Below are 23,311 nucleotides of genomic sequence, written 5' to 3'. Positions count from 1 at the left end.
CACATACAGGCTACACACCAACACACAGAGACTTGTATGCACACACACACATATACATGGATCCAGGTACACACAGAGAGACACAGACATACACACGACACACACTCATATATGTGCATGTAGATGTAGCACGTGTGTACATGTGCACACACATATGGGAGAACATACATGCCCATGAGGAGGAAAGAGAGGAGTCATCTCACCCTAACATGCGGACACGCACTTAACCTACGCACACTCGTGCACACACAAACATGCACACACATACTTCCACATGACACCTGTGTGCACATCCATGGCCCTGCACACGCATACACACAAACATCCATGCATGCCGGCCCATGGTGAGGACGAAGCCCCTTACCTGGCAGACAGTCTGGCTGGCCGGAAGGTGAGCAGCTGCCTCCAGGTGCGCGCTGAAGGTGGTCTGTAGGGAAGGTCTCCAAAAGCCTCCCCAGAGAGAGTCGGCCCGCCTGGCCCCACTGAATTCCCCCTGCCTGCCCCAGGACTATGTGAAGGGACAGCTACTGATCCTACTGGAGCATGGGGCCTGTGACTCTGGGAGCTGCCTCCACGCCATCTCTGTCTCCCTGGAGGACACCCACATCCAGCTCAGGGACTCAGGTAGCCTCTGCTCTGCACTCTTGGCGCAGTCCCAGGCCTCCGGTCACTGCTCCCCCTCCACACTACCCTATGGCTTTGGAGTCCAGACACTCTTCCCCAGAGTCCTGCACCTGAGCACACTGCCTCAACTTCCCTGGCCCTCTCATCTCTGAAGCAGACACACAGAGTCCTGAGGAGAGATTCCAAGGCATCTTCTGCCCCGTCCTGGGGTCAAATACAAGTCATGCAGCTATGAGAGCTTGAAAGGCCTCGAGGCATGACCAGACCGGGCAGGCCACTCTCAGCAGGGTCCCTCCAACCCTCCCCAACCAGCTCCTGGCTCGCCATCTAGCTCCTCCCACACATTGATCATGAGGGTGAGGGATTGGAAAATCTGTGTGCCAAGGGTAGTCCTTGGGCCACAGGGGTAGGGAGCTCGGGTGGACACTTTAGTTGTCCCCAGCAGCCCACCCTGACACGGGACCTCCTACTTCCCACCCAAGCTCCTTCCCTTCTCGCAGCCCTATCCTTCCACGTGCCCCACCCCCATCACCAGGTCCCCTGTTCCAGGAGCTGTGCTGGTCAATGGGCAGGACGTGGGCTTGCCCTGGATTGGCGCTGACGGCCTCAGTGTGCGCCGAACTTCCTCTGCCTTCCTGCTGCTGCGCTGGCCTGGGGCCCAGGTGCTCTGGGGACTGTCTGACCCTGCAGCCTACATCACTCTGGACCCCCGCCATGCCCACCAGGTGTGCCAGTGAGGCAGGTGGGTGGCTGAGCAAGGGTGCGGTGGGACTGCATTCGGCTGTCTTACACGCGTGCCTGTGGCCCAGGTGCAGGGTCTGTGTGGCACCTTCACCCAGAACCAGCAGGACGACTTCCTGACACCAGCCGGAGATGTGGAAACTAGCATTGCTGCCTTTGCTAGCAAGTTCCAGGTGGCCGGCAAGGGAAGATGCCCCTCTGGGGACAGTGCCCCGCTCTCCCCCTGCACCACCCACTCCCAGCGCCACACCTTTGCAGAGACAGCTTGTGCCATCCTGCACAGCTCTGTCTTCCAGGTAGCTGGGCTGGGCTCCTCCCACATCCGTAAGATGGGCCAACACCTTCCCTGCCCTCCGCCTGGGCTCTTGGGAAGGTCAAGGAAGACCACACAAGCCTAGGGGTGCTATTGGGGACCAAGAGGATGTAGACTCCATGGAGGAGAAGTTGACCCATTTCCCCATCTCCTCCCAAGGAATGCCACAGGCTGGTGGACAGGGAGCCATTCTATCTGCGCTGCCTGGCAGCCGTGTGTGGCTGTGACCCTGGCAGGGACTGCCTGTGCCCGGTGCTGTCTGCCTATGCACGTCGCTGTGCCCAGGAAGGTGCCTCACCTCCCTGGAGGAACCAGACCCTCTGTCGTGAGTTCGCTCAGCCCAGCCAGCCCTACCCAGGCTCCTCCCCTCCTCCCTAGCCCATCCCCCTTCCAGGAATGGCTGGGGGCCCGGGGTGCATCACTACCCTTGGCAGACTGCTGGGCTTTTCTTCCTGCAGAGGCACAGGGGATGTGGGGTGTGGGGTTCAGAGGCGGTGGAGAGAGCCAGCGGTGGCTATGCCCCTGACCTGTGTGTGTCCCTGTGCCCAGCTGTTCTGTGTCCTGGTGGCCAGGAGTACCGAGAGTGTGCCCCAGCATGCGGTCAACACTGCGGGGAGCCAGAGGACTGTGGGGAGCTGGGCAGCTGTGTGGCCAGTTGTAACTGTCCTCTGGGGCTGCTGTGGGACCCTGAGGGCCAGTGTGTGCCCCCCAGCTCGTGCCCCTGCCAGCTCGGAGCCCGTCGCTATGCCCCTGGTAGTGCCACTATGAAGGAGTGCAACCGCTGGTGAGGGCAGCGACCTTTGGGGCAAGAGGAAGAATGTGGGGATGAAGAGCTAGCTTGGGAGATAACGGGTGGAGTGTGCAGCCTTGTTGGTGGCAGCATGCACGCTGGAGGTGACAGAGTGCTGATCACTTCCCCTTGGTCGTGGGGCACTTTAGGGTCCATAAAGCACTTTCCTGTGCATCATTTTATCTAGTTTTACTTCCTACCATAACCTAATAAAGTAAGAAGTGGAAAAATTGTTCCCATTTTGCAGATGAGGAAACTGAGGCTCAGACAGACTAAACAGCTTGCAGAGTCACACAGCTTGTTCAAGAGAAGTGAAGGCAGATTATGGATCTGTGCAGGCAGGACCAGGATCCAGGGTTGATGAAGGTGGGGGCTGAGGATGCAGGCTTCAATGCAACCCCTCTCCTACCTGGGCTAGGAGTAGGGTGGTTCAATACCTCTGTCCTGCTCCAGAGCCTGGAGGATGGCCCTATTGGAGCTGGGACAGAAAGGGTGACAATGTCTATCCCAGGCATGTCAGGGTGCTGGAAACAGTCCAGCTCCCTGTGTTGGTGACTGGGTATTGGGAGCTGAGATGGACAGGTCTCCAGCATCAGGGCTGGTTTTCACTCAACATGATGGGATCTGGACACCTGGGAACCCAGCAAGCGTCTGGGTTCCTGAGATTCTCACCAGGTCAGATCAGGTCCCTGGAGGCTTAGACTTGCCTCTTACTCCTTCTCAACCTCCTGCAGTGTCTGCCAGGAAAGGGGCCTCTGGAATTGCACAGCTCACCGCTGCCCTCCACAGCAGGCATTCTGCCCCAGGGAGCTTGTCTATGCCCCTGGTGCCTGTCTCCTCACCTGTGACAGCCCTACCGCCAATCACTCCTGCCCTGCAGGCAGTGCTGATGGCTGTGTCTGTCCACCCGGCATGGTGCTGCTGGTGAGTCCAAGAAGGAGCTGCGTGGGAGAACAGGATGGCCTTCCTTAAGCCAGGGCACTACCCTGCTCCCCTCATGCCCCTACATGGTGCCTTTTGTTCCTGCCCTCTGCCCAGGACGAGCGCTGTGTGCCTCCTGACCTCTGTCCCTGCCGTCACAGTGGGCAGTGGTACCCGCCCAACGCCACCATCCAGGAAGACTGCAACGTTTGGTATGCCCAGCTGCCGTGACCTCTAACCCTTTGGCCTTGTGGCCCATGGCTCCCCATACATCATCCTTCCCTCCACCAGAAGGGGTTGGGGTGGTGGGGGCTGGGGTATTCAGACTGGCCTGGGCCAGAGGGCCCTGCAGGACCCCTCCACCCCGAGGGCTGCTGAAACTGCCTGGAACCTGGACCAGCTGCCTCCCCTGGATCCAGCCCCAGGGCCCTGTCCTCAGTGACTCTGTCTCCCCCACCTTGCCCATAGCGTGTGCCGGGGCCGGCGGTGGCACTGCACAGGCCAGCGGTGCAGTGGGCGGTGCCAGGCATCAGGCGCCCCCCACTATATGACATTTGATGGACTGGCCTTCACCTTTCCTGGGGCCTGCGAGTATCTGCTGGTGCGAGAGGCCAGTGGCCTGTTTACAGTCTCTGCCCAGAACCTGCCCTGTGGGGCCAGCGGTCTCACCTGCACCAAAGCACTGGCCGTGCGTCTGGAGGGCATTGTTGTGCACATGCTCAGAGGTGGCTGCAACATTGAAGGGTGACATTGCCAGGGAGGGGCACACCTGTATAGCTTCCCAGCTGTGCAAGGTGGGCGGGGATGGGGTTCCCTGTGTCTGCCCACTGCTGGCAGTCTCCTTACCAGGCGTGGCTGCCCTCCATGCCATGGGGTTGGTGCCTCTCCTCTTGGGTGGGACTCATAATACCAGAAGGCTCCCAGAAATTAAGTCCCAGAGAAGTCTAATGACGTGCCCAAGGTCACATAGGTAGAGAAGCAAAAGAAGGGCTCAGTGGGGGAGCTAGAGAGCCTCATGAGGATCTGGAGGACCCTCTCCTCCAAGTAGGGCCTGAATGCCTCTCTTCCTCTACAGGCCGGGCAGTGACAGTGAATGGGCTGAGCGTGACGCCCCCCAAGGTCTACACAGGCCCCGGGCTGAGCCTGCGTCGTGCTGGCCTCTTCCTGCTGCTCTCAACCCGCCTGGGCCTCACCCTGCTCTGGGACGGAGGTCAGGCCCCTGCCCTCCCTCAACCATCAGACCCGTGCCCCACCTTAGCACTATAGGGTTGGACTCACCCCAAGTTCTTTCTCCCAACGCCTGACCCTCCCTCCTCCTGGTCTCCCTCCACTGAGCCCCTGACACCTCCACAGGGCAGATTTCTAGGCTGAGAGCTAAGCCGACAGCCAGGCTAGGACTCTGAGCTCTCACTTTACCTCCCTGCCTGGCCGGCACTCGCCCTGCCCCATGCCCAGCCCAGTGCCACCCCTACCTTCCAGTCCATGCAAGAGGTCCGAGTTCCCAAATTAGGTTTTTTGCCAGGTGCAGTGGCTCATAACTGTAATCCCAGCACTTTGGGAGGCTGAGGCGAGCAGATCTCTTGAGTCCGGGGCTTCGGGACCAGACTGGGTTGAACATGGCAAGACTCCCTGTCTATAAAAAACACAAAAATTAGCCGGGCACAGTGGTGCGCGTCTGAAGTCTCAGCTACTTGGGAGGCTAAGGTGGGAGGATTGCTTGAGCCTGGGAGGTCGAGGCTGCAGTGAGCTGTGATCACCCCTCTGCACTCTGCCTGGGCAATAGAGCGAGAAAAAAACTTTTTTAAAAAATTAGGTTTTCATAATTATCTTTTTCATCATTATGAAAGCAATCCTTCCACACCAAGGGAAACATTGAGAAAATACCAAGTTTTAGAAAGGCGAAATGAAAATAAATATCCTAACTTCCCATCACCCATATAAGCAGTTGGTTTATATGTCATATCTAACTGCTTCTGCAGAACTGACGGAAACTCAGATAACCCCCATATAGACTTGGCTCTGAGCCGCTGGGCCGCCCTCCCAGCCTGCCGCCACCGAGGCTGGTGCTCCTGAGTCTCACAGTCCATCCTGGAGTGTGGTTTCCCGGAATCTGACCTGATGGAGAATTTCCCTTCCCCCAGCCCTTGGCTTGGTGTTAGTTAGGAAAATAGGCTCCTACTTCCCACCTTGAGCCCCCCAAATGTAGGTCTCTTCATTTATCATCGCCAATCATCCCCCCACAAAAGAGGTAACCACACCTCCTGGTGGGTTGGTACCTGGTGGTGGTAAAACAGACCCTGGGTCTTCTGGCCCAGATAAGGGCTTGTGGCATCACTTTTAACTATGCTGCCTGCCACCAGGGACTCGGGTCCTGGTGCAACTGTCCCCTCAGTTCCGTGGTCGCGTGGCTGGGCTGTGTGGTGACTTTGATGGAGATGCCAGTAATGATCTGCGGAGCCGCCAGGGCGTCCTGGAGCCCACAGCTGAACTGGCCGCCCACTCCTGGCGCCTCAGCACCCTCTGCCCTGAGCCAGGAGACCTGCCACATCCCTGCGTGGTGAGTGAGGGTGGGAAAGCAGGAAGGGAGGTTCCTGGAGGCAGGGCTGGGGAGGGTGTCCGCTAGTCCACTGTGCTGGAGACGCCACCCTGTGCCTGCAGGTGAACACACACCGGGCTGGCTGGGCTCGGGCCCGCTGCGGGGCGCTGCTGCAGCCCCTCTTCGCATCATGCCACGCAGAGGTCCCCCCGCAGCAGCACTATGAGTGGTGCCTGCATGATGCCTGCGGGTAAGGAGGGGACAACCTGGAGTGGGGTCGAGGTGGGGGTGCCAGGGCATGCAGAGGGGGTGCCGGGACTGAATACTTCCTCCCACAGCTGCGACTCAGGGGGTGACTGTGAGTGCCTCTGCTCGGCCATTGCCACCTACGCAGATGAGTGTGCCCGGCATGGGTACCATGTGCGCTGGCGTAGCCAGGAGCTCTGCCGTGAGTGTGCCCTGCCCTCAGTCCCCAGTGCTCAATCCTGCCACTGCCACAGGCTCAGCATCTTGAAAGAGCTTCTCCTGTCCCACAAGACGGCCGTTCATTCATTCAAGGGCAAGCTGTGCATTGAGTGCTTACTCTGTGCCAGACGCTTTTCTAGATGAGCCATGTATGCAAGAACGGCTGCTGAGTAGAGCTGACATGGTACACATAGGCCCAGGGGGGTCTTGCCCAAGGTCTACACCAGATGCCCCGTGCCCTCCATGGTGGTCACCTTGGGCAGCCAGCCTGGTGTGGTTGCATCCTGCTGCCCTTGTGCCTCGGTGATCCAAGGCTCTCTCTTCTCCTCCCAGCCCTGCAGTGTGAAGGGGGACAGGTGTATGAGGCCTGTGGCCCCACGTGTCCCCCTACCTGCCATGAGCAGCATCCTGAGCCCGGGTGGCACTGCCAGGTGGTGGCCTGTGTGGAGGGCTGCTTCTGCCCCGAGGGGACTCTGCTGCACGGTGTGTAGAGTGACAAAGGGCAGAGGGGAGGGGCACTGAGACTGGGAAGGGGCCACTGTGCCCTTTTGCTCTGAGCCCTGTACTCTGTGGCCTCAGGAGGAGCCTGCCTGGAGCCAGCTTCCTGCCCCTGTGAGTGGGGCAGCAACTCCTTCCCGCCGGGGTCTGTGCTGCAGAAGGACTGCGGGAACTGGTGAGTGGGGAGGTCACCTTGGGGGGCACCTATTGAAGGAGCACTGGGCCAAGCCCAGCCTGTGGCTGATCCCAGGACGCTGTGTGCTCAGCACATGCCAGGAAGGTCAATGGCGCTGTGGGGGTGACGGTGGCCACTGTGAGGAGCCGGCGCCTGGCTGTGCAGAGGGGGAGGCCCTGTGCCAAGAGAATGGGCACTGTGTGCCCCATGGGTGGCTTTGTGACAACCAGGACGACTGTGGCGATGGCTCTGATGAGGAGGGTGAGTGTCTTTGCTCATGTGTGGAAGCAACAGGGTTGGTCAGTCCTCGCACATGTAACTGAGTTTCCTGGGGCCAAGGCAGCTGTCCTGGAGTGGCTTCTTTAGCTGCTGCTCCCATTGCCAGGGACTATCTGTGGCTTGGAGGGATGAAGGGAAGAGAGGGTGTTCTGGTCCCTCTGGGGTTCAGGGCTTCTCTGGGCCCCTACAGCAGCATCCTGAGCCTGCCTGCTTGCCCCGTGCTAGGTTGTGCCGCCCCAGGCTGTGGGGAGGGGCAGATGACTTGCAGCTCCGGCCACTGCCTGCCCCTGGCCCTGCTCTGTGATGGCCAGGATGACTGTGGAGATGGCACAGATGAGCGGGGCTGCCCGTGCCCCCAGGGCTTGCTGGCCTGTGCCGATGGACGCTGCCTGCCCCCGGCCCTGCTCTGCGATGGGCATCCTGACTGTCCGGACGCCGCAGATGAGGAGTCCTGCCTGGGTGAGTTGTCCCCACCCTGGAAACCAGCCTACCCGGCACTCCCTCCCGCAAGGCCCATCTCAAGAGCCCCGACTTCGCCTCCCCCCTCCTTTGCCAGGTTCCTGCTATGAAGTTGGTCCTCAGGGTGTGGGAGTTGGGGCACCCCAAACAGTACAGGGCAGTGCCCCAGGGCCAGCTCTTCTTTTCTGGCTGCAGGGCAGGTGACCTGCGTCCCCGGGGAGGTGTCCTGTGTTGATGGCACCTGCCTGGGGGCCATCCAGCTGTGTGACGGAGTCTGGGACTGCCCAGATGGAGCCGATGAGGGGCCGGGACACTGCCCCCTACCTTCTCTGCCCACGCCTCCTGCTGGTACTTTGCCTGGCCCCTCCCCTGGCTCCCTGGACACTGCGCCAAGTTCCCTGGCCAGCGCTAGCCCTGGTGAGTCTCCTGGAGGGAAGAGGTGGGAAAGCTAGTGGCTTGGAAACCTCGGAGAGAGGCATTTGTGGCGCTGCTCTGGCATGGGAAGGAGCAAGGCACAGTGGGAGACTCCCGAAGGCACTGGAGTGAATGAAGTGGATGGCGTTTCAAAGAGTCTACACTCTTTCCTGGCGTTCAAGGCCTCCCTCCCAGCTGCAGGGAGTCTCATGGAAATTCTTGACCCAGGGGAGAGCTTTGGGAAAACCAACAGGGCAGCAAAATGCAGGAGGGATTGTTCTCGGGAATGGGTTGCAGGTGGGTTAGGGCCAGGCCCAGGAAATGGCCAAGGGACTTGGAGCAGGGAGGGGAGCGGCGGCGTGGATGGACTGACCTGTGTGCGGTTGGGATGGGAAGGGCGCTCGCCGGCGGAGGATGCAGCGCGGACGCTCCCCGCAGCGCCGCCCTGCGGCCCCTTCGAGTTTCGGTGCGGCAGCGGCGAGTGCATCCCGCGGGGCTGGCGCTGCGACCAGGAGGAGGACTGCCCCGACGGCAGCGACGAGCGCGGCTGCGAAGAGCCCTGCGCGCCGCACGACGCGCCCTGCGCCCGCGGCCCTCACTGCGTGTCCCCCGAGCAGCTGTGCGACGGCGTGCGGCAGTGTCCCGACGGCTCGGACGAGGGCCCCGACGCCTGCGGTGAGGCTCCCGCGCCCCCGGGCCGTGCGCGGCCCCCCGCTGGCCAAGCCGGCTGGCCCACCTCTTCCCGAGCACCACCCCCACCTTCGCCTCCTGAGGTACAGGTGGGCGCGGCAGCCAGAGCGATTTAGGTTTGGGGGCATGCGAGGCTGGGCCGTGTTTGCGTTCCTATGATCTTTTTCGTGAAACTTTATTTGAAATGTTTTTGCCCTCCCACCTAGGCTCAGGGGAGAGAAGAAAGGGGCTTTGTCTTTGCCCACACTTGGCCAAGAAGGGATAAGAGGGTGGGCAAAGGCTCTGCAGGGCTGGGGAGTGTGTCTGTTTGGAGGGGTCCCGCCATCAGCGATTCCCCACCAGACCTGAGCACACGCTTTGTGTCACTGCAAGCCAGCCTTTCAGGTCCTGCCTACCTCCCCCTAGAGGGAGCTGTCCACAGGCCCCAGCTCCTCCCAGGCTGGCCTGCCCTGCTGCCTCCCATCCACCTTCCTGCCCCTCTGCAGGGAGAGGGCAGGAAGGGATAGGAGCGGAGCAGGACATCTCATGGTGCCCGCAGGCTCCACCCAGCTGCCTCCGTGCCCTGGCCTCTTTCCCTGTGGTGTGGCTCCGGGGCTGTGCCTAACCCCTGAGCAGCTCTGTGATGGGATCCCAGACTGTCCCCAGGGCGAGGACGAGCTGGACTGTGGTGAGGACGCTTTGTTCCCTAAGGGAGGCCCTGCTGGCTGGGCCCGGGACGCAGCTCACACCCCCTGCTCACTGTGTTTTCTCTCCTCTTCTTTCCCAGGGGGGCTGCCAGCCCCAGGAGGCCCCAACAGGACAGGGCTTCCCTGCCCAGAATACACCTGCCCCAATGGCACCTGCATAGGCTTCCAGCTGGTGAGGGTGGGAGTGGGTGGTGGAGGCGGCAGTGCCATGTTGCCCCCAGCACAGGAGCCCTGACCCCACTCCCTCCCCAGGTGTGCGATGGGCAACCTGACTGTGGAGGGTCAGGGCAGGCAGGCCCCTCTCCAGAAGAGCAGGGTTGTGGGGCCTGGGGCCCCTGGAGCCCGTGGGGACCTTGCAGCCGGACATGTGGGCCCGGGGGGCAGGGCCGGAGCCGCCGCTGCTCCCCACTCGGCCTCCTGGTGCTACAGCACTGCCCGGGGCCTGAGCACCAGTCTCAGACCTGCTTCACAGCAGCCTGCCCAGGTGAGGGGCTGGGGTGGTGGGGCCTGGATAGAGGAAGGGAGAAGAAGGCCACTAGGCCTTCAGCCCTCACCCATGGTCCCCACTGCTTGCCCTGTCCCCCTGCCTCGCAGTGGACGGTGAATGGAGCGCCTGGTCCCCCTGGTCTGTGTGCTCTGAGCCATGCAGGGGCACCATGACACGGCAACGGCAGTGCCACCCACCCCAGAACGGGGGCCGCACCTGCGCTGCACTGCCCGGAGGCCCGCACAGCACCCGCCAGACCAGTGAGTGGAAGAGAGGATGGCACTGCTGGTGGGAGGCCGTCACCTCCGCAGAGCTCCCTTCCCTGACCTCTGACCTCTGCTTCCGGCTTCTCTCAGAGCCTTGCCCTCAGGACAGCTGCCCCAATGCCACCTGCTCTGGGGAGCTGATGTTCCAGCCCTGTGCCCCCTGCCCACTGACCTGTGATGACATCTCTGGCCAGGTCATGTGCCCACCTGATCGGCCCTGTGGCAGCCCAGGTAAGGGGGCTCTGGGTCCAGGCGCTGGCTCCAGGGTGTGCGTCTGTGGCGACAGCCCTCTGCATGGAAGCCTCATCCTGGGCCCCCTCTAGGCTGCTGGTGCCCAGAAGGGCAGGTGCTGGGCAGCGAGGGGTGGTGTGTGTGGCCCCGGCAGTGCCCCTGCCTGGTGGACGGCGCCCGCTACTGGCCCGGGCAACGCATCAAGGCCGACTGCCGGCTCTGCATCTGCCAAGACGGGAGGCCCCGACGCTGCCGACTCAACCCGGACTGTGCTGGTGAGGCCCTTCCCTCGGGGTCCCTAGTCCTCTCCCTGTGCACCCACCCTCCTTCAGGCCCACCTCCCAGCTGTGCATCCACCACCTCCTTTAGGCCCTGACTTTTGGCCCTCCCTCAGTGGACTGTGGCTGGTCCTCCTGGTCGCCCTGGGCTGAGTGTCTGGGCCCCTGTGGAAGTCAGAGCATCCAGTGGTCCTTCCGGAGCCCCAACAACCCCCGCCCCTCCGGCCGAGGTCGCCAGTGCCGTGGCATCCACCGCAAGGCACGCAGGTGCTCTGTTCCCCACCCACTGGGGGACCTGCAGGGACCTTGACCCGCACCCCACCTCCCACTTTGGAAGCCTCCTGTGTGCCCCTTCCACATCCACCACACAGCCCCAGTTTGGAATCCCTGCCCTGTGTCCCTACCTGTCTAAACCCCAGGAATCCCAGAACCTCTTTGGGGACTGCTGGCCTCCCCCTTCTCTAGTTTTATGCTTTCTAGGTCTTGAAGGTGGGTAGACGGAGCCCGCAGATGCAGCTTCACAAACTCAGCTTGAATTCCTGGGCTGAGGCTTGCAGGGGGCTATTGCCATAGCTGCCTCCCAAGCCCCCTCTGGGACCTGCTGCGCTGGCTGCAGTGTTGGCACAAATTGCTTCCCTGACCTTCGTCAGGGCCAGTTGCAATGTCTCAGGTGCAGAGGCAGAGTGGGCTTATAGGGTGACCAAATGTCTGTTTTCCCAGGACTTTCTCAGGTTTATCACAGAAAGTCCCAAGTCCCAGGAATGTCCTCAATCCAGGCAAACCAGGAGAGTTGTTTACCCCGAGCAGGCCCCGTCACCAGGTCAGGGATATCCCTCCCTTCTCAGGTGCCAGACGGAGCCCTGTGAGGGGTGTGAGCACCAGGGCCAGGTCCACCGTGTCGGGAAACGCTGGCGTGGGGGCCCCTGCAGTGTGTGCCAGTGTCTGCACAACCTCACCGCACAATGCTCACCCTACTGCCCGCTCGGCAGCTGCCCCCAGGTGAGGGCATTGGAGTGTGTGGTGGGCAGAGCTGGAGGGGTGTGGAGGCTGGTGGAGTGGGTTGGAGATAGGCAGGCGGCCTGACCTCTGTGTCTCTGCAGGGCTGGGTCTTGGTGGAGGGAACGGGAGAATCATGCTGCCACTGTGCCCTACCTGGTGAGTGTGCCTGGGAAATGACAAGGAAGGCCCGGGGGAGGACAACTGGTGGGATCGCTGAGAGGGAACCGGGGCACTGAGCGGAGGTGGCTGGATACCCCAGCCTCAGGGTGGCGGGAAGCCTGAGTTCTGCATGCCAAGGGAAGGAGGGGCCTCACGGTGGGAAGGGTTCTCTCTGCCCTCCCTCTCCGTCCACCTTGCCTTCCTGTGCTTTGGGGGCTTTCTGCCTCCCCCATGGTGCCACCTTTGAGGTGTTCTCTTTCCTCTGGTTCTGTTCAGATCTGGTTGCTCTGGTTGCTTTTCTTTTCATCTTAGAACAGCCAAGACAAAGTTAAGTTGGACTTTTCAAAAGTATCTTTGCCTAGAAATGAGTTATAAATGAAACAAGAAAATACAAAGGCTTGAAATGGATGCATTTATGGGTCCAGGTCTCTCTCTCTCTCTCTCTCTCTCTCTCTCTCTCTCTCTCTCTCACAGGGTCTCACTCTGACACCCAGGCTGGAGTGTAGTGGTGCGATCTCGGCTCACTGCAACCTCTGCCTCCTGGCTTCAAGTGATTCTCATGCCTCAGCCTCCTGAGTAGCTGGGTTTAGACATGCACCACCATGCCCAGCTAATTGTTGTATTTTTAGTAGAGACAGAGTTTTGCCATATTGGTCAGGCTGCAGCTTTCTTATCCTAAAAGTGCATCCACAAGTTGCTGAGGTTAAAACAGAGCCAGCATACTCAGTTGCACAGGTTGTTCACTGTGCAAGTTAGCTGGTGATTGGGGCCTAGACTCCAGCCCACAGAGCTGCTTTCATCCAGAGGCAACCCCTTTCTAATGCCCATGAAGGTGCCTTTTTGGTGTCAGCACTCCTGGGTTAGGAACTGCAGTTGCTGGGTCCTGGGCTGAAAATAGTTTCAGGCTGGCAGTTTTACTCTATGTTCTCTAAATACTCAGTGGACGTGAAAGCCCCTGATTCACACCAAGGGAAGGAGGAGGGACCTTTCCCAGCTAGGAAGTTGTTCCTGGGAAGTCAGCAGGGAGAAAGTGCTCAAGAAGTGGGGAGAGGCCTGAGTGCTGGGCCAGGAACTGTGAGCCTCTTGGTCTCTGTCTCCTGATCCTGAAGTCTCCTCCCACAGGAGAGAACCAGACAGTCCAGCCCATGGCCACTCCTGCTGCAGCTCCGGCTCCCAGTCCCCAGATCGGATTCCCTTTGGCCACTTACATTCTGCCTCCACCAGGAGGTAAGGGATGTGTGCAGTGCTGTGTAGTGCTGAGAGGGGCCACGCTGCCCAGGGATTGTCCAATCTGGGAGGGGAAACAGGCCCTTGGGGACATCCTCCTTGCCCTGCACGTAGTGGATGGTCACCCTAAGGATCTGGGAGTCATCCTATCTTAAGTTGCCTCTCTTGACTCTTCCCTCCCTGGGCCAAAGTCACCCGTGTGAGCCTTTCACATCCCCTAGCTCCCTGTGCAACTTCCTCACCGTGTCCCTGAAGACTCCTGCCACCCTCTGTCCTACCCTACTCCAGCCTGTCTCTCTCTTCTGCACCCAGACCCCTGCTATTCTCCCCTGGGGCTGGCAGGACTGGCCGAGGGGAGTCTGCATGCATCGTCCCAGCAGCTGGAACACCCCACCCAGGCTGCCCTCATGGGGGCTCCCACCCAGGAGCCCAGGCCTCACGGATGGCGCGCTGGAGGGCATGCTTATGCCAAGTGGCACACTCGGCCCCATTACCTGCAGCTGGACCTGCTTCAGCCCCGGAACCTCACTGGTCAGTGAGGAGGGCAGTGCTTGAGGGGAGGCAGTGGTGATGGTGGGGGGCAGGTGTAGCTCCTTCAGCTCTGACCTCTGCTCTTACCCTGGCCCCTCCCTCCCCAGGCATCATAGTGCCAGAGACTGGCTCTTCCAACGCGTCTGCCACCAGCTTCTCACTCCAGTTCAGCAGCAATGGTCTACGCTGGCATGACTATCATGACATCCTGCCTGGCATCTTGCCCCTGCCCAAGGTACCACCCGCCCAAGGCCGATGGGGCCAGCGGCCCACCATGCCCTTTTGTGGGTTCCATAGTCTTTGTCCCCAAGGGCCTTCCAGTCTCCCTGAGGGGCATGGCCTGCATTCGATGCTTGTTGAATACCTGGTGAGTAGCAGGGACTGTGCTCTGTGGAGCTGAGGCTTGGGTGCCACTGTCACATGGATGCTGGAAACCATCCAAGTGGCTCAGACTCAGGGCAGGTATGTGAAACCTACGAGGGAGAGAGGGTGTGGAGACACCAAGTTCACTGAGGGCCTCTGGGAGCCCAGACCCCCGCAGGTCTTTGTGGAGAGCAGCCTGGGCACAGCCCTCCCCTCAGGGGGTTTGCATCCTTCCTGGAGACAAACCGCACGAAGCGGTAGGAATCAGTCCATGCTATGTGTTAAGTCTTAGCTGTTTCAGGAGCACCTGCTCTGTGCCAGGTGCCGAGCCAGGCCCTGGGGACACAGCAGTGAATAGGACCTGGCCTTTGCCCTCGGGGCACCTCCAGCTCAGCAGGAGGAGCTCAGTCCAGAACCAGCTCCCTCCAGCCTTGAGAGCCCAATTCCTACTGCCAGGGTGGGGGGCATGGCTCTGAGATGGCCGTGAAAACTGGGGAAAAAGTGGGGTCACTCAAAGTCATGAGGTCAGCCTGAGAAAGAGGTGAAGCTCAGTCAGCAGCATCCTCTGCCGGCAGCTTTTCCCCAGACACTGGGACGACCTGGACCCTGCCGTATGGACTTTTGGCCAGATGGTGCAGGCGAGGTTTGTCAGGGTGTGGCCCCGCGATGCCCACCACAGCGATGTCCCCCTGCGGGTGGAGCTGCTGGGCTGTGAGCCAGGTACAGGTTGCACCCGGGTGGCAGGGCAGGAGAGAGAGGGGCCGTGGGAGGAGCCCTCAGCCATACGTCCTCCACACAGGGTCCCCACCGGCACCTCTGTGCCCAGGGGTTGGACTCCGCTGTGCCAGTGGTGAGTGTGCCCTGAGAGGGCGCCTGTGCGACGGTGTTCTGGACTGTAAGGATGGCTCGGACGAGGAGGGCTGTGTGCTGCTACCTGAGGGCACTGGCAGGTATACTGTGGCCGGCTGTGTGCAGCTCACGCCCTTGGCCTGGCCTTCGAGGGGACAGCCATGTGGGAGGGGCCCAACGCTGCCTTCACCCCCCAGGTGCCCAGACCCTGCATGCTGAGGAGCTGCAGCTGGGTGCCTTCAAGGCCCTTTCCCACCTGGATTCTAGGATTCCCTGCCTTTCTCATAGTTGATGCAGAGGTTCTCCAGGTGTGGGCCCTGGACCAGCAGCATTGGCAGCACCTGGAACTTGTTAGAAGGGCAGGTTCTCGGGCCCGCCCAGACCTGCAGGGGTGGGGCGCAGTAATACGTGTCTTACAAGCCCCTCAGGTGATTCTAACCCACGGTCAAGTTGGAAGCTACTGTTGGGAACATCACCTTTGTCCACCCTCAGTGGGCAGAGTCCTTCCTGGATGCCCACCCCAGCAAAGACCCCAGGCCCAGCAAAAGCACACTGATGCCCCTGCCTGGAAGCGGGGCACTGGTGCTGGCAGGGCCCCTGGAGCCCTTTTGGCTATTTTTCTCCCCAGATTCCATTCCACAGCCAAGACCCTGGCCCTCTCCTCCGCCCAGCCGGGACAGCTGCTGCACTGGCCCGGGGAGGTGAGTGTGGAGCCTTGGGCCCAGAGGGTGGAGTGAGGGTACAGGGACCTTGCCTCAAGGCCTCACCAGCTCTGCTCCTGCACCAGCCGGCGGCATCTCCCCTCTCCGCAGCATTTCCTCCCGTGTGTTCCCTGGTACTGCTCTCAGGAGGCTTCCCGGTGCCTGGCAGAGGGCTGAGGGCTGGGGCAACACAGAGATGCAGAGATGTGCAGGGAGAGCGAGGGCCCAGAAGGGTTTGGGGACAAGAGAAGCCTGAACCTCTGATAGGGAGCTTATGCCCACGGGGCAGGCACCAGGGCATCTGGTGCTCAGAGCCGAAAAGAGCCCTGTGCCCGGGTCCCCAGGGGCTTCCGGGACAAGACTTGAGGGCTGGAGAGGGGTGTCTGTAGTGTGGAGAAGAAGGCACGGAGCATCTTCCTACCTGGAATAGCCTGGTCAGGAACCCAGAGTGTGTGGGTGGAGTGGGGGGGACATGTGCATTGGATGGGGGAAGGGGAGTTTGAGGGGCAAGAGCTGAAATGGATCACCATGGTGGGTTCTGAGAATAAAGTCCCTGAGCTCCTTGAGGGCAGTGGGCTGGTGCCTGGAAGCGCAGTTGCATCCTCAGCTCTGCCCTGGGCTGTGGGGGAGGAAGATGGACAGGAAGCAGTGCTGGGACTGTGAGCGCCCAGGCTGTATCCTCAGGGGATGGGAGCTGCCCTCAGGGCCTGGGACTGTGCAGGGTGCTCAGCCCTCTCCCTCTGCAGGGCCTGGCAGAGACTGAGCACTGGCCTCCCGGACAGGAGTCCCCCACGTCCCCAACAGGTGTGTGCACAGACTCCAGACCCCCCCAAACCCTTGTCCCACCTGTTCTTCCAGAGCCAGGGGCAGTTACATCTCAGGGGTTCAAATCCCCTTACCCCTGACTTCCCCACAACCGAGAGAGTCACAGGGTTGGCTCAGGGAGGAGACACTGGTCACTTTGGACATGACCAGGTCCTGCCCCTGCCCACCCCCTGGGATTCCAAGGTATGTGGGCTGCAGGTAGGCAGGGCGGGTGGCTCCAGGCCAGCTCCCAGGACGGAGCCTGTGCCCAGTAATGTGGCTGCCTCCCCAGATGCCTGGTCAGGACATGTCTCCCCCATGGGGGTGGGAGGCCACTTGACTGCACCCTGCACTCCCTCTGCTCACCATCCAGAGAGCCAGGCCCCCCTTTCTGAAGCATTTGCTGGCAGCAAATGTTTCTTAAGTGGGCACGGGGGTTGGATGTGGTCATGAAGTTGGCGTGCTCCTGTATAAGAAAGGAAAGGGCTCTGCCTGGTTGTGAACCGGCTTCCCTGGAGCTACCTGATTATTCACCTCCCTGCTAGCCAGCAGACAGCTGTCTCCTGGAGGGCCTGCTGTCCTGCGGGGAAGGGGTGCGGTAAGAGGGCTTTTGGTGTGGGGGAGTTCCTGCCCTCATTTCTAGCCCCTATGGGAAGGACCTGGGTGGGGCTTGGGGCAGCAGGGGCTGGAGAGGAAGGAGGGTGAGGGCGCCGGGGCTGCTCTTTCATTCTGGCTCATCCTCCCCTGTGCCTCACCGTGCCACCTGCCTGGGCCTCAGCTTTTCCCCATCTGTGACACTAGAAGGCCTTATAGACAACTGTGGCCCCTCCCTGTGAGTTCTGATGGAAGTTATTCAGAACCTGGCCGGACTGTTTCTGTGTCTTTTGTGAAAAGCAGACAAAGCAATTGATTCTACCCCTCAGATCCATAACATGCAGACCCACGGGATACATTCTAATTTCATTCTCAGTCTGGTTCTAAAAAAAAAAAAAAAAAAAGGCTGTCTTTGAATGCATCTCTTGCCAGAAAATGAGACTCTTAACTCTTTTCACTGTAGCTGCCAGGAAGCCCAAAATCAGTTTGTTGTTGTTTGTTTGTTTACAACAGAAACAATGAACTCACCCTGAGTCTATGGTAGTGTTTACTCCCTCTGCTGCTGTGTTAAAATGACCTCAGTTCTTTCTCTCCCTAAATATCTTATTTTATGGTGAGTTTGAACTTGGAAGTTGCCATGTGTTTCTTTTTGGGGAATAGAATAAAAATCTCAGATCAAAACAAGTCTTCTACTTTCAGCCAAAGCCCTTCTTGTGCTCCTTGGATTTTTTTGATCCAAGGCCTCTCAGAAGGTGGGGTGTGGTCTGCAGTACCTGTGATTACTTTGCACCACCCAGAAGCCTGGGATACCCTCTCAAGGGCCCCCATCTTCCTTTCCTGGGAAGGGGAGCTGGGTAAGCCTCACCTCCCTCCACCTCCACCCACAGAGACAAGGCCCGTGAGTCCTGGCCCAGCCTCTGGGGTACCTCACCATGGGGAATCCATGCAGATGGTGACCACCACCCCCATATCCCAGATGGAGGCTAGGACCCTGCCACCAGGTATGGCAGCTGTGACGGTGCTGCCCCCACGCCCAGTGACTCCAGCGACCCCTGCTGGTAAGACACCAAGCCCTTCTACCTGTGTGCAAAGCCTCTGTGAGCCCACCTTCCTTGTGAGGGGGACAGAGGCCCTTTGTTCAAGATCACACAGCTCAAGGTCATTTTGGGGAGGACCCAAGTGTCCTAGCCCAGTTTACCCTTTTTCTATTATCCCAAGATAGGCAGAGTGAGGAATAGCAGATGCCAAGAGGAGGGAGGTTGGGGGCTTCAGGGAGGTGATGAAGGAGAAAGGATAGGGCAGGCCAAGTGACTGGTCAGCCAGCTGTGGTGGTGCCCACAGGCCAGAGTGTCGCCCCAGGGCCCTTCCCACCTGTGCGGTGTGGCCCCGGCCAGATGCCCTGTGAGGTGCTGGGCTGCGTGGAACAGGCGCAGGTGTGTGATGGCAGGGAGGATTGCCTCGACGGCTCCGACGAGAGGCACTGCGGTGAGCTGCTGGAGGGCCTGCCATCCTGTGGGTAGGGGGTGGCACTTATCCTTCAGTGTAGGAAAGTGTCTGCCCTCATTTGTAGCTCATATTGGAAAGGATTTTGGAGAGGCTTGGGCAGCAGGGAATGGAGAGAATGGGTAAAAACAGAAGTGTGCGTGTCTTTGGGTATGGTCAAGATGGGGAATAGAACAGGCCTTGGGTCTCATCCTGTTTTATAAAACCTGTTTGACCTTTGAAGAGACTCATCTATTTACTCACCCATCCAACAGTCTACCTATCCCTCTATCCATCCATCCATCAGCCACCCATCTTTCCGTCTACCCACCCTCCCATCCACTAACCCACCCACTCACCCACCCATCCATCTATCCATGCATCCATCCATCCACCCACCCACCCACCCACCTACCCCTCTATCCATGTATTCATCAGCCACCTATCATCCATCTGTCTACTCACAAATCCATCCCTCAATCCATCCACCCATCCAGCCAGCCACCATGCATCTATCTACCCATCCATCCATCTATTCACCCATCCATCCATCCATCCATCCATCCATCCATCCATCCATCCATCCATCTAAATCCACCTACCTACCCCTCTATTCATGTATTCATCAGCCATCCATCCAGTCAGCCACCCAATCATCCATCTACCCATCCATCCATCAGTCCACCCATCCATCCTTCAATTTATCCATCCATACATCAGCCACCCATCCATCCGTCCACCTACCCATCTATCCACCCATCCATCCATTCATCCATCCACTTACCCCTCTATCCATTCATCTGTCAGCTACCCATCCATCCACCCATCCATTCATCCATCCATCCATCTGACACCCACCCATGCATCTATCAGCCACCCATCCATCCACCCATGGATTCATCTACCCACCCCTGTATTCATCCATTCATTGGCTACCCATGCATTCACCTACTCACTCATCTACCCATCCATCCATCCACTCACTCATCCATCCATTCACTCACCTACCCATACACCCATCCATTCATCCATTCACCCACCCATCTATCCATCCATCTTTCCATCTACCCACCCATATATCCATCTATTCATTTATTCATCCATCCATCCATGCAAAGTAGATCACTGTGATCAAAGCTTAGTCTTCCAATCATGACCAAAGAAATCAAATGTTAATCACAAGAATGGCCACCCCAGGGAGTATACATTCAGAAAGAAGGTACCTAAGCATCTAGAATCTCTGTGTGAGAGCTTGTGTAGACCAAAGACTCCATGATCTTACCAACACATCATGAAAGGAAGCCTGCTCTGGGCATGGGATGCAGGAGGCATTAGTAGGAAGGGGAGGCCAGGGGCTCCAGTCAGCAAGCTCACTTCGGCTCTTGGCCTGAGTTAATGGGCTGAGTGTATCATCCTGCCAGGAATCTACTTATGTGGCTCCCTTCTCTCCCTGCCTTGTGAGCAGCAAGCACTGTGCCCTTCACGGTGCCTACCATGGCCCTGCCTGGGCTTCCAGCCTCAAGGGCCCTCTGTTCCCCAAGCCAGCTGAGCTGTGGCAGCGGGGAGTGTCTGTCTGCTGAGCGGCGCTGTGACCTGCGGCCTGACTGCCAGGACGGCTCGGACGAGGATGGCTGTGGTATGTGCCAGCAAGGGCAGGGGCAGCCCTGAGGGTCCCCTCCTGCATGAGCCCCTCTGAGCCCCAGCCCCTATTCCCCTGCAGTGGACTGCGTGCTGGCCCCCTGGTCTGTCTGGAGCAGCTGCAGCCGCAGCTGTGGCCTGGGCCTCACCTTCCAGCGCCAGGAGCTGCTGCGGCCTCCTCTGCCAGGGGGCAGCTGCCCACCTGACCGGTTCCGAAGCCAGTCCTGCTTTGTGCAGGCCTGCCCAGGTAACCCTGCACCCCAGCCTTCCCTCAGGAAAGCCCCTGCTCCCAGAGGGAAGTGGGGAAGCCCCCCATCCAGTATCCTCAGGAACCTTCAGGTGGGAAACCTGGGGTGGGTTTCCATCTGGGACCCTCCCAGCCAGCCCTGCCCCCCTTTCCTGCCTGAGCCGAGACTCAGGTTCTTGTGTATAGCCTGGAAATAATGGTCATTATTTCCTGCAAGGATTAAGGGAGATGACGTGTGGGGGTGTTTGGAGCCGGGCCTCAGGTGTCAGCCAGCTGTGCCACTTGTCCCTGGGTGCCATGCTGAAGGCCTTGTCACTCTTTTATTCCGTCAATCCAAGGGAGTGGCCCTCACCCACTTCTATGCATGGCAGAGAGGGGCTCCCCATACAGGGGCCTCTTCAGCCCCACCCTGGCTCCTCCCTGGTTGTGATGGCCCTACAGCTGCCATCAGGGCAGCTCTCCCCAGGATTCCCGCAGTCCCAGCCCCTTCCCGGGGAGCAGAGCTTTTGTCCTGGGAGGCACCTAGAGCCCTTTCTCCAGGCACCTGCCACCTAGGGGAGGTTTTCTGGGACAGAAGAGGAGCTGTGGAGTGCCCGGGGCAGGGCCCTTGGCTGCCTTGCTGGCCACTGCCCAGGCTGGGGAAGGAGGGGAGCCCTGGCTCCGGCTACTCTCTCATAGCCTGTGTCTCCTGGGCCCCTCCTGATGGTCTTCCTTCCCCAACAGTGGCTGGGGCATGGGCCATGTGGGAGGCCTGGGGGCCCTGCAGTGTCTCCTGTGGGGGTGGCCATCAGAGTCGCCGGAGAAGCTGTATGGACCCCCCACCCAAGAATAATGGTGCCCCCTGCCCCGGGCCCTCCCAAGAGAGGGTACCCTGCGGCTTGCAGCCCTGCTCAGGTGGCACAGGTAAGGGTGAGCTGGGCTGGGAGCAGGGAGAGAGCACTGTGGGCATGAGGTAGTTGGACCTCCGAGCACTCAGGCTCACCTAGTGCCCATCTCCCACCAGACTGCGAGCTGGGCCGTGTGTATGTGAGTGCTGATCTGTGCCAGAAGGGGCTAGTGCCCCCGTGCCCACCCTCCTGCCTGGATCCCAAGGCTAACAGAAGCTGCAGTGGGCATTGCGTGGAAGGTGAGGCAGACCTGGCCTGCAGGGAGACTGTGGGGTGCCCACCCAGGCCCACCAGCCCCCAGTCTCCAGCTTCCCCTCACTGCTGTGCCCCTTGGGGCTGAGTGCCCTCTTCCACACACACCCAGGATGCCGCTGTCCCCCGGGACTCCTTCTGCATGACACTCGCTGCCTGCCCCTCTCTGAGTGCCCCTGCCTGGTGGGCGAAGAGCTGAAGTGGCCGGGGGTGTCCTTCGTCCTGGCCAACTGCAGCCAATGGTGAGGGCGGCCGCGCCAGGGAGGGCACTGTGCCGGGGTCTCCCCAGCCCTGACCAGTTCCTCAGCCTCTCCCTCCCCTGCAGTGTGTGTGAGAAGGGGGAGTTGCTGTGCCAACCAGGGGGCTGCCCCCTGCCCTGCGGCTGGTCAGCCTGGTCCTCCTGGGCTCCCTGCGACCGCTCCTGTGGCTCTGGAGTGAGGGCCAGGTTCAGGTGTGTGACAGCGGGTGGGCGGCAGTGTGAGAAGGAATGGTGGGGGCCAGGGAGGCAAGGAGCCAGGCTAGCCCTGAGGGGGCGGTAGGAGGAAGATGGTGGACAGGTGATGAAGGATGAAGAAGGCAGGAGTGAGGGCAGGGAGAGAGCAGAGCAGGTGCTGAGGGCTGCCTCTCTCCCCAGGTCTCCCTCCAACCCTCCGGCAGCCTGGGGAGGCGCCCCCTGTGAAGGTGACAGGCAGGAACTGCAGGGCTGCCACACAGAGTGTGGGACAGGTATGGCAGGGAGCCTGGATGCAGGAGCCCCCTCTTCCTCATCCCAATTCTGCACCCTGGGAACACACAGGATGAGACCCACTGGCCACTCTATGTGGGGGATCGGTAACGCCTCTGCAGTCTGAGAGGCAGCCCTTGAACTGGCCTTGGTGGAGGGGCTTTGATAGGGAGAGGCAGAGATTCCCGCCCAGACTGCCCAGGCGCCAGGAGCAGGCTGTCCTAGGTGGAGCAGGCGACTGCAGAGCTGGGTGAGAGAGGTGAGGCTGAGGGTTTGAGGGAGGCCAGCAGCAGCATTTAGAGGCCAGATGAAGGTGCCAGATGGTTTCTCTCTTTCCACCCACCGGGTGCCCCTCAGACAGTGCCTGTGTCAATGGAGGTCTCTGCAGAGCAAACCCAGCCTCACTGGTGTGCAGGGCAATGGGATGAGGTGGGCAAGGGGAAAGAAAGAGGAGTGGGGGAGGGGAGGGGGAAGAGAGGCAGGGCGCATCTGGGGTCTGGGCCAGGATCTTTGCAGTAGGAGGGAAAGAGGGGCCAGTGGGGAGTGGCTGGTGGGACATTGACAGTGTCCACAGGGACTCTTAATTAGTTTCTGGCATAGAAGGATCAGGAAGCGTTGATCTGGGGGAAACATGAGGATTTTTGGTGGTCCTTCCTGCTGAGGTGCTGTCCAAGTCCAGGAGAGAGATGTGGGAATGTAGTCGAGCCCAGGTTCACAGGAGGCTCCATGCCTGGCTCTGAGGGTGAGAAGTGGGGCTGGAGGCCGGGTGCGGTGGCCCACGCCTGTAATTCCAGCACCTTGGGAGGCCAAGGTGGGAGGATTGCTTGAGGCCAGGAGTTCAAGACCAGCCTGGGTAACAGAGAGAGACCCCATCTCTAAAAAAAATAAAAAAATAAAAAATGTAGCTGGCCGTGGTGGCGCACGTCTGTGGTCCCAGCTCCTCGGGAGGCTGAGATGGGAGATCACGTGAGCTTAGGAGGTAGAGGCTGCAGCAAGCGATA

General features: G+C 60.0%; 1 protein-coding gene across 1 annotated transcript in view; it reads left to right on the top strand.

The window, feature by feature from the left end:
• LOC126951642 (SCO-spondin-like) overlaps nt 1-23,311 on the top strand; it is a 57,900-nt gene that overhangs the window by 5,321 nt on the left and 29,268 nt on the right. Inside the window, 43 exon segments of the mRNA XM_050785950.1 lie at nt 507-624; nt 1,174-1,349; nt 1,434-1,661; nt 1,838-2,003; nt 2,228-2,462; nt 3,203-3,392; nt 3,507-3,601; nt 3,858-4,114; nt 4,465-4,599; nt 5,750-5,946; nt 6,048-6,175; nt 6,264-6,373; nt 6,724-6,873; nt 6,970-7,063; nt 7,155-7,324; nt 7,568-7,801; nt 7,997-8,218; nt 8,654-8,890; nt 9,444-9,572; nt 9,672-9,763; nt 9,844-10,075; nt 10,186-10,338; nt 10,435-10,575; nt 10,668-10,850; nt 10,970-11,120; nt 11,699-11,852; nt 11,954-12,008; nt 13,134-13,238; nt 13,551-13,769; nt 13,877-14,004; nt 14,708-14,852; nt 14,932-15,082; nt 15,610-15,682; nt 16,429-16,486; nt 17,968-18,138; nt 18,422-18,565; nt 20,028-20,198; nt 20,283-20,447; nt 21,171-21,350; nt 21,451-21,573; nt 21,699-21,828; nt 21,912-22,037; nt 22,221-22,312. Coding sequence (XP_050641907.1) covers nt 507-624; nt 1,174-1,349; nt 1,434-1,661; nt 1,838-2,003; nt 2,228-2,462; nt 3,203-3,392; nt 3,507-3,601; nt 3,858-4,114; nt 4,465-4,599; nt 5,750-5,946; nt 6,048-6,175; nt 6,264-6,373; nt 6,724-6,873; nt 6,970-7,063; nt 7,155-7,324; nt 7,568-7,801; nt 7,997-8,218; nt 8,654-8,890; nt 9,444-9,572; nt 9,672-9,763; nt 9,844-10,075; nt 10,186-10,338; nt 10,435-10,575; nt 10,668-10,850; nt 10,970-11,120; nt 11,699-11,852; nt 11,954-12,008; nt 13,134-13,238; nt 13,551-13,769; nt 13,877-14,004; nt 14,708-14,852; nt 14,932-15,082; nt 15,610-15,682; nt 16,429-16,486; nt 17,968-18,138; nt 18,422-18,565; nt 20,028-20,198; nt 20,283-20,447; nt 21,171-21,350; nt 21,451-21,573; nt 21,699-21,828; nt 21,912-22,037; nt 22,221-22,312 — 6,613 coding nt within the window.

This window comes from Macaca thibetana, chromosome 3, assembly GCF_024542745.1.
Source record: "Macaca thibetana thibetana isolate TM-01 chromosome 3, ASM2454274v1, whole genome shotgun sequence".
Classification (NCBI taxonomy): domain Eukaryota; kingdom Metazoa; phylum Chordata; class Mammalia; order Primates; family Cercopithecidae; genus Macaca; species Macaca thibetana.
This window is presented reverse-complemented; position numbering and strand designations above follow the sequence as displayed.